This window comes from Dermacentor variabilis, unplaced genomic scaffold, assembly GCF_050947875.1.
Source record: "Dermacentor variabilis isolate Ectoservices unplaced genomic scaffold, ASM5094787v1 scaffold_19, whole genome shotgun sequence".
Taxonomy (NCBI): domain Eukaryota; kingdom Metazoa; phylum Arthropoda; class Arachnida; order Ixodida; family Ixodidae; genus Dermacentor; species Dermacentor variabilis.
In genome coordinates this window covers 3,018,138-3,037,044 of record NW_027460357.1, presented here as the reverse complement: position 1 = coordinate 3,037,044, position 18,907 = coordinate 3,018,138, and the positions used below count along the sequence as shown (strand labels likewise).

Here is an 18,907-nt window from a genome sequence, read left to right as displayed (position 1 = left end):
AAGATGAAAGCGACAACGACAACTTGATATTAGTTACGCTCGAAAATGGGCTATAATTTCTGGTAATGAAACGTGCAGCACGGTTTTGGATCTACTCGAGAAGATGGATTAGACATGCCTGATGAGGTGACCATACAGAAGCTGCGAATTCGAGCTGCGGTTGCACTGACCTCATCAAGTCTTATCGGGCGTTCCACAGGAGTCCGTCTTGGGCACACTGTTATTTCTAATATTGATAACTGACATAGGAACGCATATTTTCAGTCACATACGCCTGTATGCTGATGATTGTTGCATATATCGCGCCATTGCATCCCCTGCCGATTCAAGTATCTTACAAAATGGCCTTCTAACAGTGTCCACGTGGTGCGACAGCTGGAGCATGAAATTAAACTCTGCCAAGTGCAATGTCATTCGCTTCACTAACAAGAGGGTACCACTTGTTAAAGATTACTTTCTAAACACTAAACCATTGATCGAGGTAAGTAGTTACAAGTACTTAGGCGTTCTCTTTAAAAATAATCTTTCTTGGAATGACCATATAGAGAGCGTGGCGTCTAAGGCTAGTCGTATGTTAAGTTTTCTAAAACGTAATTTCTGGAGAGCCCCCCATAAGGTAAAGGAAACGCTTTATTTAACAAACGTTCGTCCGATGTTAGAGTACGGCAGCTCTGCCTGGGACCCAGAGACAAACACAGCCATTAACCAACTGGAACAAATACAAAAACGCGCCGCCCGGTTCGTTACTGCCAACTATGATTTTACTCAGAGCTCATCATAAATACTTGTTAACATGGGCTGGCCACTTCTCGAGAACCGACGGAAATATTTGCGACTTAAACTTTTCTTCAATATTTACACAGGCAAGACTGGTTTGTGCAGGGACACATACGTAGCGAACCCAAGCTACATATCACCTAGAACAGATCATCCGCTAAAGGTACAAGAGTACAAATGCCGTATCAACCTATATAAGCATTCCTTCTTTCCAAAAACTGTACATGATTGGAATAAACTGCCGCTCGAAATTGTTACAGCAACGCCATCTGTGTTCGAAACTTTGTTGTCGAAACATTTATATCTTTAGTTCTAAAATGTATTTCGCTTCGGACAGAATAGGAGATTAACCTTTTCTGTCCGCGGCTTTTTGCCTTACTCGCTGTTCTTTTTTCCATTACTTTATTATAATTATAAATAATATCATTGCGTTGTATTATGTACTAAAGTGTATGTATATTGTATTTCATAATAACCTTAGATGTAATGTGTTAAGTACTGTGTTTTCAATGTCAATATTTTGTTGTATTGTGTATTAGATGTATCCTTTTGTAACATCAATCATCTGTATTTCCATCATTTGTATATTCATTCCCCCTACTTTAATGCCCAACATTGGGCGCTGTAGGTAAGTAAGTAAATATATAAGTAAATAAATAATGTTTGGTAGGCTATCTTTCTAGTGAGGGAAGGAGCGCTGCGAAGGTTACGTTTTAGATATCCAAGAGTGCGCCATGCTTCAGCGGTTATTTTCTCAATCTGGGATGACCATGAAAGGCTAGGTGTGAGAATAATTCCAACGTACTTGTATGAAAATGCGCGAGCGACGACACTATTGCCAAGTGAGTAACTCAATCAATTAATCAATCAATCAAGTTTTATTTTCGCCGCAGACAATACATTGTTACTGCGAAAATAGGGGGCCAGAGAAAAAAGCTGCAACTGTGCAGCTTGACTAAGCTCTAGCCACCCGTACAACAGCAGTGACACGACGATTTATTATCTTGATTCAGTTATATAAACATATCAGCAAATAAACGATCAGGCAGTTCGATCACAAATGACAATTACAAGAACAATTAGAAGCATAAGCAGTTTCAATACAGTCAAACAAACAGGTCAAATAAGGTTTTGTTAGTAAGGGCCAGAAGGTTCACACCTTTCCGGTCTAGCTCATTTAGTGTAGTTGCCAGGGCGTAGTCAAGTTTTTCTTTCCCATAATGGGTGCGCGAGGAGGGAACGTAGTATGGCGGTTGATATCGGAATGGGTAGGAAATTGTACTTTTCCTGAGATTTGATAATTCTTGGAATAATTCCGCCCTACCTAATGTGGCGTTCTTATAGGTTCTTAATAATTTGTAGTTGTATATATTGTGGATTTTTAGAATTTTATGTTTGTGAAAGAGTGGTTCTGTGTGTTCTAAGAACGAGGAATTTTCTATTGATCTAAGTGCTTTTTTCTGAATAAGGAAGAGTTTCTGCAAGTTCAATGCTGTCGTGTTTCCCCGTATTAGCAACTGAAAATAGAGTAGGACTTTTTGCGAGTAAATGTCATTAGATTGCATTTGTTGGTGTTTAGGGTCATTTGTCAATCCAAACACCAGTTAGTGACATATTGAAGGTCCTGTTGAAGAGCAATATGATCAGCGAAGGAGCGGATTTATCGGTAGATAGCGCAGTCATCTGCGAATAGTCGAGATCCTATTTTCTGTTTTCTATAGTCGTTATTATTTTGTCTTTAATGAACGCCAAAGCTTGCTCTGTTGATTTATTCTTCTGAAAGCCATACTGACTCTCAGTATGTAGTGCTTATTTATGAATGAGATTAATCTACTGTGTATGATGATTTCAAAAACTTTGACATAGTGGATAGGACGGACACCGGTCTATAATTTGTAGGCATATCCCTTCTACCGGTTTTATAGATGGGTGTCACTCTTGCTATCATTAAAGCGTGTGGAAAGATACCCGTACTCAGGGTAAGGTTAGTAATGTGTACAAGGACATTACTTATTAAATGGTGATACACTATTAATTATACGAGACCTATGCCATCGATAGCAGCTGCCACATTGTTCTTTAATTTCTCACTAGTTTGTGCGATTTCTGCGAGAACAATCTGGAGTAGCTATGGTGAATTCATTACATCTTTGTTTACAGTTGCCGGTCAGGGTGTTGACAACCTCCCAGACCTTCATATGATCGTCTACTATTTTTTCAAAGATGTTCTGAAAATATTCTGTTTTTGCTCTGTTTAGATCGAAATTCAGAGTATTTCTGTAGTTTTTATATTTTACCAATAAGCCTGGATTTCGTGTCTGAACGAATGTATAATACAACGAGTTCTTCTCTTTGATACGTTTACGAAATGCAGAATTCATCCAGGGCTTTCGGTACTTTTTGGTCTTACGGTTATCTATCTGCTCTAATGGGAAAGCTTCGTCATATTATTCCTTTAATAACTGGGAAAATAACTGGTAAGCTTTATCTGCATTTTTTTCGTTATAAACATTTTTCCAATCAGTTTTTTCTACAATTTCAACGACAGTTTTTCTTTCGGCGTCATCCATGCGTCGTTTAAAACGTATTTGTTTGTTGAGTGAGCCGGTATCCGAACTGGTGACGCAAAATATTGGTAAATGGTGGCTTACATCGTATGTAATATTCCCGCTGTTTAAATCACTGTCATTTTGATTTGAGATACAGATATCGAGCTGTGTAGCGGTAGTTACAGTTATTCTAGTGGGTGAGTTGATGTGATATGTGGAACCATAAGCAGACAATAACATCACCATTTCTCTAGCACCCGGATCACTGGACATCATGTCTATGTTGATGTCACCCATAATTAAAAGCGTATAGTTCGGTGAAAAACTCGAGAGTAGATTCTCCAAGAAACGCATAAAGTGACTTTTTCTTGCCATAGGTGGTCTACATATGGCTAAAGTATTTGTTTTTTCAGTTCGCAGTGGGGGGGGGGGGGGGCTAGGCATTCAACATCATCATTAATAACACAGTAATCTTCAAGTACCTCGTGAAAAAATGTTTCTTTGAAATCAATTTCAACTCCGCCTCCTTTCTTATTAACACGAAGTATATCTTTTGAATTATACCCTGAGAGATGAGGCAAGTCATCATTTTTAATGATCCTTGTCTTAGAGAACAACAACACATCGAAGCTAACAGATAATGACTCAAGAAATGTAGTTCTGTCATCTACCTCGCTTTTTATGCTTCTTGTGTTCATGTGCAATGCAACGAATGTTTTACCAGCAGTAGAAAATTTTGAATCGTGTTTTCTTCGCTGTGGGGTGACAGCGAAGGGCCCACTTCTGTCGAGGGGCGGTGCTAATATTCACCTCCTCTAGTCGAGGTGGAGTGTTGAGTGGACGAGCGTTATAGAGTATGGGGACAAGATTCTCGTTACAAGTAAGGATCAGACAACACGTGAACAAATGGAAGCTTACTATATAAAAAAAAACTCAAGCTGTAGTAGTGATACGCTGGTTCATCATCATCATCAGCCTATTTTATGTCCACTGCAGGATGAGGGCCTCTCCCTGCGATCTCCAATTAGCCCTGTCTCGTGCCAACCGATTCCAACAAATGCCCGCGAATTTCCCAATTTCCTCGCTCCACTTAGTCTTCTGCCGTCCTCGACTGCGTTTCCCTTCTCTTGGTATACATTCTGTAATTGTGATACGTCGGTTACGTTTAATCAATTGGAGACGAGATTGTTCGACCGCTGGTTATCCTAAGTTTGTGATTAGCCTGTGCATACGTGTATCTCTCTATTTATTTTTCGGTCTGCACCCGAAATAAACCAGTTGAAGATGCCACCCGTACACACACAGAAAAAACAAACATAGAGTTGTTTCTTTTTGTGTGTGTCTTAATTCACGGCACTGTCCATCAGCAAATACCAACTAGGCCAACAGTTAGTTCTGTTGAGACGTGTGTCTTAAAGAATATAGATGATAAGGTCTGCGAAAATCTGAATGGTTTTTGAGATATGAAATCTCTATTCGATATAGAAAAGCCGATGGCGTGCCCACACTTGCCCAACATAATATACGCCTGTACGAAACGACCGCTGCTCCCTGTATTTCTGCTTTGCGCAGGCCTTATCGGATATTTATAGATTGACAGTCGCTTTCTTTTCAATAAAGCGCCATTCTGATGGCTGTCATTTCCCCTCAGTAATTGTATCTGTGATTTAAGCACATTGTGATTCGTCCAACAGAAGCTTTTTCGCTAGTCAAAGAGACCTCGTGGGAAACATTCTTCTTACAATGGACAAAGTGGTTCGTACGTTTTCTTCACATCAACCAGCGATCGACTGGCAATCTGCGGGTCTGCAGTTTGAAACCCTGTAGAGGCTTGTTCTTTCTTCGCTTATTTGTTTTACACGTCTCGAAAAGCCCGACCTCTCTTTTTTTCAGGTATGCGCAGAAGTTTGATGTCACACTTATATTTCAATCCGTTGCCACGTTAACGCTTTTGGCGCCCGGCTATTCTGTTTACTTTGTCGCCGGACGACACGCAGCCCATGCGACGTTGGTCATTGCTAATATTTTTTTCAGTTTTGTGATATTTACGTTAGCGTCAATAAGCCATTCACTGTCAGCGCCGGTGTTATTGTTGGTCTTTTTGGGATCGGGTAGCCTTTGTTCAGAATATTTTGTTAAGAATATGGATGCTGAACCAGCTCGACCAACTCTCTAGTTCTTTACGATCATATTCATATTAACCATTATTAGAAAGGTAGATTTGAGTGTGAAGAAATAGGCGCGAACAAGAAAAACTACGAGGACGATTGCTTCATTCCACAATATAGATAGGCGCTCAAAGCAATCGTACCGTTTTCTGAATATATTGTTGACTTCTACTATGGTGACTTTTTTTGCATATTAGGATGGATAGGTGGTCTAGTTGGTAATGCACTATAATAGAAAACTTAGAGCGCTGAAAACACAAAGGACATAGAAAAATGCACACACCACACGCGCTCAACGAGCGCTCACGACAAACACGAGCAAACACACTACCGCGTGTGGTGTGTGTTTCTTTTTATACGTCTTGCGTGTTTTTAGCGCTCTAAATTTTTGTTTTTTATTGGCCTTGAGTTGGTTTGTGGAAGACGGAGCTTCTTACAAAGCACTTCTGCTCCTCGCGGGTTTTGTCATCTTAGTCGACCAGCTAGAAAGCATCTGAGAAAATTTTGACCGACGGAGATACATTGCACAATGGTCGTACGCTTCTTTTCTTTTTTTTCTTTCTTTCCTGGGTGCATTTCTGCGCTTTACTGTGTAACGATAATGAGAGAAATTTCACTGATTTTTCTCATCTTGCCCTTAAGTAACCTTGCAAAAGCTACCGCGTTATCTTTCTTAATTCGTGCATATAACGCTAAGACGCGGTGATCAGCACAATCGCCTTGGGCAGCCTCCGGCCGCAGGACATCAAGATCCGGCTCGGGGAGTGGGACGTGAACCGCGAGGACGAGTTCTACGCCCACGTCGAGAAGCAGGCAGCGGAGGTGGTGGTGCATCCGGAGTTTTTTCCGGGAAACTTGAACAACGACTTGGCGCTCATCCGACTGGACTCCCCCGTCGACCTCAATCTGCCCCACATCGGAGCCGCCTGCCTGCCGGAGCTGCGCGAGACGTTCGAGGGACACCGCTGCTGGGTCACCGGATGGGGCAAGGACGCCTTCGGTGAGGAAAAAGAATTGACCACAGCCTCTATTTTTGCATGCGAAGCTTTTCCTTCCGAACCTCGCGGGGTTTCGTAACCGTGGCTGCGGCGTGGCTGCTCGCTTGCCGAATAGGCCAACCAGTGACAGTGGAGTACGCGAGCCGCTGCACTCCTTGCCCCCACCAGATGACGCTAGCCTCCGCGCTAGCCTGCTCCTGTTTTCGCTGTTTATGATGTACATGATGAGAATGCAAAGGGCGCTAGAAGGAAGTAATATCCAGTGTCATCTCTCATACAACCAGGCGGGTACAGTAGTAGAGCAGCAGCTTCCAGGTTTGTATTATATGGACGACATTGTGTTGCTAGCTATCAAGCAAAGTGATATTCAACGTTCGGCTAATATCTGTGCACAGGAAGGCGATAAGTTACGTCTACGTCTACTGAAGACGTAATGTCTGAATTAGGAAAGCTAGCTTCTGGCCAGTCACAACTTATTACCGAAGTACTAGACCTAAAAAGCAAGCTACTAACAACAGGCAAAACCCTATCGAATTTAAGTAAACGCATGACTGACTTAGAAAGGCATTACAAAGCCATTTCAACACTACGAACTGACCTTGATACCATAAGAATCGATACCACCCAAATGGCAGGTCAGATCGCATGCATTGCTGCACAGATGGATGATAACGAAAAAAGGTCACGACATTATAATCTAATATTTTATAACATCTCCGATCCTAACACGAAAGAAACATTTGCAGAATCTGAAAAAATCGTCATCCGCCACTGCAATGAACACTCGAACTTCGTCATTGATCCCAACCATATTGACCGTGCGCATCGCCTTGGACGCCATACAGAAGGCCGTGCTCGGCCACTTATCGTAACATTTAATCAATTCAAAATTAAAGAGTCTCTACTTTCTAATGGCCCTAAATTTAAGGGAAGCCATTTCAGCGTCGGGGAAGATTTCCCTCAACCCATCAGAATTGCTCGTAAAAACCTTATTGCTTTCGCTAAATCGAAATCCACGTCCTACTTTCTCCGCTTGAAAACATTACACATAGGTACCAAACGATACGTGTTTGACCATTCCACAGAATCTGTTAAGGAAATATCGTAGCAGTTGCCCAGTCATCAACACGTGCCTTCCCACCCTCGGCCCGCCCCGCGATCAAACTTGTTCCTTTCCGCTATTTTCACTAACATACGGAGCTTCATCCCAAAACGTGACATTATTTCTAATCTGGTTTCGCCATCTTGCAGTAACCTTCTAATATTAACGGAAGCAAGGCTTACAGGAGACGTAACGGACAGCGAAGTGCTCGCTGACCTACCAAATTTTCAAATCTTCCGAAACGATCGCAAGGGCACGAGGGGGGAGGGGTACTTGTCGCCGTAGACCAAAATATATCATGTACATCTGTTAACTCTATGTCCGATCTTGAAATCCTATCGCTTAAATGTCATGCCCGCACCCTATTGAATCTTACTTGGCGTTTGCTATAGGCCCCCTCATAGTACTCCAGACTTCTCTTTCAAACTGAATCACATCTTAAGTGAAATAACCACCAAACACCCCAACATGCATGTAATTCTATTTGGAGACTTTAATTTTCCTAATATCGATTGGTCAAGCCGGCCTGCACCAACGGCTACATCAAGGGAATCGAACGAGATCCTTGAGGTATGCCTCAACTTATCTCAAGTGCTCACAGAACCAACCCGTGTCACCGATAACTGCCAAAATATTCTAGACCTTCTCTTAACAAGTAATCCTGAGAGCGTGTCATCCATCGCGTATATCCCGAAATCAGTGACCATAAAGTCATTCATGTCGTAATTAAACCCGTTTTCACCCCGACTGTTAAAAACACTATTCGCTTGTATGAAAAGGGCAATTATGAAGCAATTAATCATGAACTAACGCAATTTTACCCCAGTTTTGCAAGTGCCTTTCCTTGTCATACCATGGGTTAAAATTGGCAAATTTTCAAAGAGAAACTAAACAATTTAGTTGGAAAATACATTCCCCAAATTAGCATTCATTCCAATTCAGCACAACCCTGGTTCAATAATAATAATATTTGGGGTTTTACGTGCCAAAACCACTTTCTGATTATGAGGCACGCCGTAGTGGAGGACTCCGGAAATTTTGACCACCTGGGGTTCTTTAACGTGCACCTAAATCTAAGCACACGGGTGTTTTCGCATTTCGCCCCCATCGAAATGCGGCCGCCGTAGCCGGGATTCGATCCCGCGACCTCGTGCTCAGCAGCCCAACACCATAGCCACTGAGCAACCACGGCGGGTCTGGTTCAATAAAGCACTGAAGCGATTAGAAAACAAGAAAAAAACGTCTCTTCCGAGCAGCTAAGCCCCGTAACACCCCTAACGCATGGAAAAAACACAAAGCCGCTGAAACTGCCTATCTGGAAGGCATACTTCATGCCAAACGCTCATTCTTTTATTCTGATGTGCCGAACATGCTTAAGAACGACCCAAAAAAATTCTGGCAAGTCTTAAGCCCACACGACACGCGAACTATTACCTTATCAAATTAATCAGGCGATTCCCTAACCGACGCTGAATGCGCTCACTTGTTTAACACAACCTTTGCGTCAGTATTTACACAGGAAACTGAAATGTTATTTTCTATTCCTCATGCGAACTTTCAATGTACCATGCCACCTATTACATTTTTTCCATCCGGCATTACATCCCTCATACACAATATCAAACTTTCTTCAGCAGCTGGTGTGGACGACATTACGTCTAAGCATCTAAAAAACACTAAACATATTTGTGCAGCATATCTCTGTCTTATATTTTCACAGTCAGTTTCAACAGGCGTGCTGCCTCCAGATTGGAAGCACGGAAAGGTCGTTCCAGTTCACAAATCGGGCAACAAACACTCCCCATTAAATTATCGCCCCATCTCATTAACCAGTGTACCCTGCAAAATCGTTGAACATATCATCTACACACATATCATGGACTTCCTTGATGCCAACCATTTTTTTCATCATGCGCAGCATGGCTTCAGGAAAGGTTTTTCCTGCGAAACGCAGCTGGCTATGTTCGTTCACGACCTGCATGTAAACCTTGACTCTAACTTCCAGACTGACGCCATCTTCCTAGATTTCGCCAAAGCTTTTGACAAAGTTCCTCATGAGCGTCTACTACTGAAATTTGCCGCATTACATCTGAATGCCAATATCTTAGCATGGATTAAAGAATTCTTAAGTAACCGTTCACAATCAGTCAACAATCATGCATCTAACTCTACCCCCGTAACCTCAGGCGTACCCCAAGGGTCATTCCTCGGTTCACTACTATTTCATATTTACATTAATGACCTACCAATGCATGTATCTTCTAACTTCCGTATGTTTGCAGACGATTGTGTAATTTCTCGTAAAATTAACAGCGTTTCCGATAACACGTCCCTTCAAAACGACCTGCGAAGTGTACAGGAAGGGTGTAACCTTTGGTTAATGGAACTAAACCCTAACAAATGTAAGACTGTCTCCTTCTACCGCAGCAGAAACGCACTTGTTTTCTCGTACCAAATTGCTGACGTCAACCTTGAATTAGTTCCTTCCTACAAATATCTCGGAGTAACCCTTTGTAGTGATTTAACCTGGGAAACGCACATTATGAACATCATTTCATCTGCTAACAAAACACTCGGGTTTTTTAAACGCCACTTGCGCCACGCCCCGAGCATGTAAAATTACTAGCCTATCAGTCTCTCGTCAAGGCGAAATTACAATATGCATCCCCCATTTGGAACCCTCGTCAAGTATATCTCATCAATCAACTGGAATCGCGTCAAAATCGAGCTGCAAGATTTATTCATTCTAAGTATTCCTACAACATCAGTATATCGGCACTAAAAACAGAATCTGGCTTATCATTGCTTGCATCTCGCCACCGCATTGCTAGTCTTTGTCTTTTTCACAAGTTCTTTTACAGCTCACTTGGCAAAGCACCATACATTCTGCCCCCGGCACGCACATCCAGCCGCACCGGTCACCCGCAACAAGTCGCGCGCCCACGTACAGACACTGTCACTTTTTCGTCTTCATTCTTTTTTCGTGCAGCAACAGACTGGAACGGCCTTTCCAACGAAATCACAGTCATAACCTGACCTAGCACATTTTTAAACACCGTAACAAATTATCTTACCCTGTAACAAAAATGTGGCCTTCAATTTTTTTATGTATGTATGTACCCACCCCTTATGTAATACCCCTTCAATGGGGCCTTTGAGGAAATAAAATGAAATGAAATGAAGTTAGGCTTTAAATTTTGCGTTAGAAAATCAGGTGCTATGGAATTCAATGAATACAGCGAACAGACAATTACACTACAGGGCCAGGAAATACCTGGCGTAAAGGAATATAGATACCTTGGTATACGGATAAACGAAGGCAACAGATATTTGGAAACACAGTAAAAAAACAATAACAGTGAAGTGAAAGAGAAATGCGGCCATAATGAAACACGGAGCGCTATGGAGGTACAATAGGTACGAGGTGCTCTGGGGTATGTGGAAAGGTGTAGCGGTTCCAGGACTTACATTTGGAAATGCGGTTGTTTGCTTGAAACCAGACGTACAATGAGGACTCGATGGCAGCCAAAGGTCAGTGGGACGCCTCGCAGTGCGCGTTCACGGGAAGACTACAAATGAAGATGTGCAGGGTGATATCGGCTGGACAAGTTTTGAAGTGAAGGAAGCTCCTAGTAAAATTAATTACGAAGAACGACTGAGGAGAATTTCTCGTTGGGCGAGTTGGTGCATATTAGCAAAGAGTTTTTAACGGCGCAAACAAACGACCACCGAGAGAGGGCATACAAGGACAGGTGCAGTCCTTGTGTGCTCCCTCTGTGTGGTCGTTTGATTGAGCAGTTATGAAACGGTTTGCTAACGACTGAGGAATATGGAAGAAAGTAAATGTGCTGGGAGAGTGTTCACCTATTTGTACAGGAAAACATTGATTGACAGTGGAACAAAAGAAGTAGGAAGCTCGCATTTGTACCAAAGTGTAATCCACTCCTGCTTAAGGCCTGGAATTCAGGCTAACAGTACCTAATAAATAAATAAATAAAAATAAAATGCAGAAATGCCTATGTACGTGTTAAAGATCTCCCTGGGGGCCCACAATTTATCCAGAGTGCCCCACTGGACGTGCCTCATATTCACACCCTACATTTAGTTTTCGCCTTGCTGACGGCACTGCCGATTCTGCTGCGTCACCGCGATTCCTAGCGTTTGCTGCAAATTTTCGTTGCTCTGTTGCCGATTACAGCCTGCGTGAAAAGATACTCTACTGGCGTGTTACCATAGATATGCCGACCGCACTGTGGTTACAGGTCAGCAGGGCGAGTACCAGCACATCCTCAAAAAGGTGGACGTGCCAGTAGTGAGCCACGACGAGTGCCAGCAGCGCCTGCGCAGCACGCGCCTCGGGCCTTACTACCAGCTGCACCCCGGCTTCGTGTGCGCCGGAGGGGAGCCCGGAAAGGACGCTTGCACGGTACGGTCCGCTGATCTGAACGAGGCGAACCCTTGCCATGCATGGCATACATCAATGTCAACAAGTGGGTCGTAATAGCACAAGTTCTTAACTTGCCATTGAACGACCATTTACCCATTGTAGGCAACGCATCCTCATGTTCATTGTAGCAAGCTACTAGTGTTTCTGGGAGTGGTTCTCAAAGGTACATGTGTGGCTCGGAATGAGTTTGCAACTATCCTCGTAATACATACAATGAAGTTACTCTTTGTTCAACAATCAAGTTAGGCAGAATTCTCTGTGTGCTGGAATCGTCCACAGCTCTTTTAGCTACTCTTTTGAAGTATTTCTTAGTGTTGCCTTCGGCATGAGTTATACGGCAATATATAAGTGCTATTCCTTCTTTAGCATAGTCACATAATAGAGTCACATATTATTCCAGCAACTTCAGCAAGATTTACATTTAGCTGATGTAATTAGATCTTGCTTTCATTTCTGGCACTACTATGCTTGTTTTATTAACAAAAAACTTCACTTGTCTTAAGCATGCATGTTTAGGCTAAACGTTTTCTTATTCGAATATGTTCAACTGCAGACCGCATGAAAACTGCATTGACTACTGGACCCGTATTCTCAAAAAAACTCTTGCGCAAATAACTGTTCAGGAGAATTCACCGACAATTGCAATACTCCCGAATGCGAAATTTCAGCGCCGCTCTGTGTGTGTTCTAATTTGAGGACACGTTCACTGGCTCGGACAATATGTCCATGGCACCGTGCAAAGGAAGTGAAGTGTGGTGCGCCCGCCTCGCTAATTGAGAGATCGCGAGAAGCAGTGCCTGGGTATGGCGTGGGCGCGATTCATAGTATCCACCGCAGACAGACCTCCGCTCATGGAGCGCTTTGTTTCCATATATGGTATCGGTGGATGCGCTCGCAGCATGCCATCGGTCAACACACGACGGCGCGCTACTCTGTGCCATCTCATAGCAGTCGTTACCACTGAGCCCGTCTTGCGCGGCACTACGCTTTCCTGCTCACGCTTTCGCCATATCCTCCTCCTCCACTTCGTGCCTCATGGTTTCGCTGCACCTGAGCCTTCCTCCTCGCGCTCTCCTCGATATCGTCGTCTTTCATCTCCCGCTATGCTCTGCATTCGCTTTTTTCATCCTTCGCTGTGCTCGTTCGCTCGGTTACGCCGAGGGATGTCGCCGACGCGAAACGCAGGAAGGCGAACCTGAGAGCTTCACTGTAAAGCAGATGCTAGCCAATAATGCTGGATATATTATTATCGAAGGCGGCTGGCCAATCGCCAACAGCACTTACGAAAGAAAGCTGTGTGAAGTCGACCCTTGCATTTTGTGTTACAGTCTTCTTTTAGTACGTATTAGACTCAGTGTTCAAAATATATTTCACTGTACAGCAGAGAGAGATATGACATACTTGCTGATACACAGCGCTAAACTGCCAGAAAACTTTATTCGATGAAGGATCCAGACGGACACGACATCGTAATCGCCACCAGTGGACAATCATGCGGCAAAGTATAGTTTTCCCCAAGTCAATGAAGTGTATTCATGCTCACGGCTTAGCAAGTACAACTCCTTCTCTTATAGGACAATGGACGTAGCGCTGACATGATCGTGCGGTCGTGCAAGGATTGACTGACAAGCCAGTTCGTTCATTATCGCAGAAAAAACAGCGCTTCAAGACAGAACACAAAAGAAGAACTGCACGCACAAAGCGCAGTGTGTACAACCTTGTGTACCGTCTTGAAAGGGTGTTCTTTTCGTGCAGTCGATTAATTCTTGCTTTAGGTGGTCCCCGTGGCTTTTAAACTGAAATCAATTTTATATTTACATGATGTCATTAGTTGTTTCTATTTCTGGCACCAAGATTCTTCTTTTATTAACGAAAGAATTTTCTTTGTCCAAAATATGCATATTTAGACTGAATATTTGTCCAAAATGCAACTATATAGGATAAAGAATTTTAGTGCCAGAAATGGAAACAATGATTAATAGCACCAGTTAAATATAAAACTGATTTAAGCTTAAGAATAGTACTTTTGCAACCGCTGTGGTAGTTCAAGGTCCATGGTGTCGGGCTGCTGAGGTCACGAGTTCGATCACTGCAGCTGTATTTTCTTGTGGCTGAAATGTAAAAACACTCGTGTGTTTAGATTTAGGCACATGGTAAAGAATCCCAGGCGGTCGAAATTAATTTAGAGTCCTCACTACTGCGCGTCTCGTAATCAGACTATGGTTATCGCTCGGGAAACTCCATAATTTTTCTTTTCTTTTTCCTTTTTTTAGAATACAGCATTTAACAGATCCTAGCACCTACATGTGCTTGCAAAACAATGGGCTGGGCGCCAGCATCCGCACGTACGCTTTGAATTGTCGTTGCAATGAGCACTAGACAGTTTTAGTTTAACTCACGCCAGAGGCCTTGCGTCGGCAAATCAGTTTTGTATCGACAGGTCGCAGGCGTATAACGCTATTGCAAACGTTGGCGTTGCTCTTGCTTGCGTGAGGGTTCTGCCGGTACGTTGTCAGTAGATGTCGTTGCTGGTGAGAGCGTCAGATGGGTCGCAAAATGGCTAACGTTAAGGTGTGCGATGCGAGTGGCTGCTATGTGCGTTCTTATGTCGCAATAGACATGGCTTTGTAGATAACCGTACAAAATAAGTTGTGGATTTGTTCCACAATTTTGCGGCTGCTAATGCGTTACAAGAGAGAGAGAAAGCAGAGAGGTTAACTAGACATTGCCCAGTTTTCTATAGACAAAGCGCGCAGAACGGATTGGTGATGAAAGAAATAGATAGATAGAGAGAGAGCCAGAAAGAACGTACAGCTCATTCATACGCAATAAGCAAGGTTCCGCGTATCTATTATCGGACACTCGAGTCCTTCGTCTGCTACAGTACTTCTGTAGCGCTCTGGGCTGATGAGCTGTGAGGCCAGACTTGCGAAACTTTTGCTTCGGTGAAAGACCGATTTAACGCCCACTGAAGAGTGTGTCGCTGTTTGTCGAACAGTAAACAGTAACATAGGAGATGATCAATGGTCTCTTCACATCTCAAGTTAGCGCACATGGGCCAGTGAGCCATTTCAATGCGATCACTGCATGATGTAGTGAAGGCTACTCTGACCCAAAGCCGACTTTGTTGTGTTGCGTCACCTCGTAAAATAAGTTGGGGTAACTGCAGTGAACTGTACCGATGGATCCAGGCTCATAAGTGACGGTTGTAGTTCCGCGACGTATTCTAATGTCTCAACGTTGATACATGTGAGATGGCGAAGCTATCTTGCAGCGTCTAGAATAGCGGTATACGGAGCGTTGCTCTAGCGTGGGAACGTCGGGCGGAGTTATCCGCGAGGTGGCTACCAAAGATGCCAGAATGTCCTGAAAGACACTGAAATATTATGTCGTATGTTCTATGATATGACTCAGTGGCAGCACATTGCCTCAGCTAGTTAGTAGCGATAAGCAGTGAAGGCCCGGATATTGGGCTAGAGCTGCGTCTTGTTTCTTTGTACGAGTTTCAGAAAGTAGGCTACATTTTTATTGCGATAGCCATTATATGGACACTCCAGGCGCATTTCCACCGGCGGCGGCGACGTGAGGTTCAGTGTAAAGTACAAGGACGATAAAATCGTCGCCGCGCGCCGTATGTTCTGTTGCGGGCGAAAGCTAGCGAGCCGGCGAACGCGGCTCAATCTCGTGTGCGCGAGCATCCTCTTCAGTCGCGCGCGGGGGTGAGGCGATGGAGTGAGGGTGCGCGTTCGTTTCCAGCGGCTGCTGCTTACGGCGCGGCTGTGCTGGCGCTGCACCTCGAAAGTGATTTGCGACGTTAAACTGCGACGTAGCCAAAGTGCGTGCCCACGCGGGCATCATCTTCAAAGTGATCTGCGATGCTTCAAGAGTGCGGGTAGTGCCGGTAGCTTCGTATGCGCTGTATTTTCGAAGTTTTGTTCGCGTTGAAGCGAGAAAGGGGGGACGGGGGGAGCGTGAAGTTCAATTCGCTCGCTGCTGCTGCCGCGATACCTCACTCCAGCGTTTTGACAGCGAGTTTACTCATTCGTCGAGCGAGGTGTGCTCACGTTTACCTGTGCGTGTGGGACACCGTGCTTGTCACTTTAGCTAGCAAGCGAATGCTTACAAGCTTATACAGCCGACAGAACTACTATCCTGACTTCGTATAGCTATCTACTAATTTGGTATCGCAATCGATGCTTCGCCTCCCGGTCGAAACTGCGACTTTTTTATGGCTTGCTGTGTGCTCCGACATGCCGTTAAGAGTCATTCAGCGTTTCTGTGGGCTGGCGTTGTGTCTCTCGGCGAAAAAGCGTAGAGAAAAAAAATGAGACTCCGATTACTGCACACGGCACTGTCGCTCGGATAGCGCAAAGCGAGGCTATGCTGGACAAAACACTGGATAGCGCGCGTATCTTGTGCAGGATCTGCTTGCCTTCGCATCGATATGCAACTATAATGGTCCTTACTCCACATTACTTTTTACTTCAGTTTACTTCAACATCATAGGAGACGATACAACAGTCCCAGCAGTGATGTTGTGGGTTGAACGCAAAAAAAAAGTGCAGTTTCGCCCTCAAGGCGAAGCATCGATTGCGATTTTAAATTAATGTACATCTATACGAAGTGAGGATAGTAGTTTTATCGGCCGTATAAACTTGCAAACAAAGGCATACTAACTAAATAACAAGCATCGTGTCTCACGCACGCAAGCACGCGGGAACACATCTCGTTCGATTACCGCGGAAACTCTCTCTCAGAACACAGGAATGAGGAAGCGAGTCAGCAGCAGCGAGCGAATTCACCTTCGTTATGCGCCTCAGCGTGTAAACGCATTAAGCTGGAACCGCAAGGCGCGTTTTTCGCGAGCGAAAAACGCGACGGGCGGCAAACGCCCGCGTTGCCGCCGACGCGCGAGCACCCGTACGAAAAAAAGGAAAAAGCGCCGCGTTATCCGGGTTGCCAGACAACATAACTCTCAACGACATGTATTGTCTCTGTTACCGCATATTTAATATGCCCTTAAACTTACAGAACACTACAATAAAAATAATGAGTGTAATTAGACAGCGACATTTCTTTCCGAAGTGTATTTATCAAGCTTAATTTCAAGCAGCAATATCGTGTGCGAAACTGCGACTATGTACCTTCCGCATGCTGAGAAGCCGCTGCTTGTTTACAACTTCACATATAAAAAGGAGGGTCGGCCGCTTACTACCGAGCAGAAGAGGCGATTGCAACTATTAAGGGGGATGCTGATACTGAAGCAAGAAAAAATGCGGGTCAGGAGGTACCTGTGGGTGCGGCCTGCCTGGTTGAGAAGAGAGCGAGCACCATACACTGGTAATATTATTAGCAAATTGTCTTGCCAGTATTAGCGATGAGACGCGACGCTTCTCCACTTTAGTTATTAGGGCCTCGTTGAAGGTTGCTTTGTTCATTTTAGGTGAACACGATGCGCGAACCAACACGATGCGCGAACGAAATCACGGTAGCACACGTTTTCCTTGACGCGTGCGCCAGGTCTGCCGAGAAAAAAAAAATTCCGCCAAGGAGATACCGTCGAGATGCGCAGAGAGCAGGGCCATCTGGTGGCAAAAAAAGAACCAAAATGCCACGTGACCAAATGCCACGTGACTTACTTGAACTCTGATTGGTGGACGCGCCGCGCGACGCGATTTTTTCTACTCCGAGCAGCAGCACGTGGCGGCGCGATTTCGTGACGGATCATGCTGGGCACGCGTCAAAATGACGCGCGCCTCCCACCATCCGCGCGTCAATCGCGCCTGAAATCGCGCCATGCGGTTCCGCCTTTAGGCCACGAAAACATAGCGCGCAGCGGAATGCGTCTCTGTCGCAGATAGCTTTCAAGATACCGCGGCCCAGGCGGGCGCACGCGGCAGCCCGGGAGTAGCGCGCCTGCGCTCCCTGCCTGGCGCCTTGCGCGGGACAGAAGACGGCGCGCTTCCTCTCCGCTTTCCTCACCCTCGCAAGCGTACACCTGCACATACAGCATATGGCGCGCAGCGACGATTTTATCGCTCTTGTACTTTATACCGAACCTCGCGGCGACGCCGACGCCAGAAATGCGCTTGGAGTGCCATATAATTGCTATCGCAATAAAGCAATTACTGCTTGGCGAAGGCTTTCACCCCGTTTAACACACAGCCACAGTGGAGTTCGCGAAATCATAAGCCTTATACAATTTCAAAAACATTAGTGATTTTCATATCGAGTGCATTTTTAAACACAGGTACATTGTGACGGAAAAAAAAGAAAAAAAAAGGTGTTTGTAGAAAAGAACGATATTATTTATTTATTGTGGAACAGCAGATATTCCGCGACCGTAGCTGCTAAGCGAGCACCCGATTTTCCAAGCATCAGTGGCTCACGTGCTGTATGGTGTATGGTATTAAATGTGTTAGCTCGATCAGAGAAGAATTGTGACTTTTTCGACAAGTACGATATCGCGTCAATAAAATGGAATTTTTAATTTCAGGCGTTGGTTGCAAATCAAGGGCATCGAAAATGGGTTTCGTGCGTTCATCGCGTGGAACACACGCATAGCTTTTCTCTGTAGTTTATCGGTAGATTTCTGTAGTTTATTTATTCCGGCTGACTTGTTTTTCGTTGTAGTGCCCCATAGTAGATAGCAATAGCTTAATGTAGATAAAACGAGATAATTATGTAGCAAGAGTTTATTTCTTTGCGACAAGAGAAAACGCAAACGCGATAAGACACCTTCGGTATGTGAAACTTTAGTGCGAACAAGCTCAGACCGGTCGTTCCACGGTATGTTTTCGTTAAAAAGTGCTCCAACGGTTGTCGCTAGAGGTTCAATTTTAATTGTTTCTGAACTCTGTATCGAT

At 44.3% G+C, this 18,907-nt stretch overlaps 1 protein-coding gene across 1 annotated transcript in view; it reads left to right on the top strand.

Moving 5' to 3' along the window:
* Positions 1-18,907, top strand: part of LOC142568491 (phenoloxidase-activating factor 2-like) — an 80,508-nt gene that overhangs the window by 43,028 nt on the left and 18,573 nt on the right. Inside the window, exons 4-5 of the mRNA XM_075678408.1 lie at positions 6,223-6,494; positions 11,857-12,020. Coding sequence (XP_075534523.1) covers positions 6,223-6,494; positions 11,857-12,020 — 436 coding nt within the window. The remainder of the gene's footprint in view (positions 1-6,222; positions 6,495-11,856; positions 12,021-18,907) is intronic.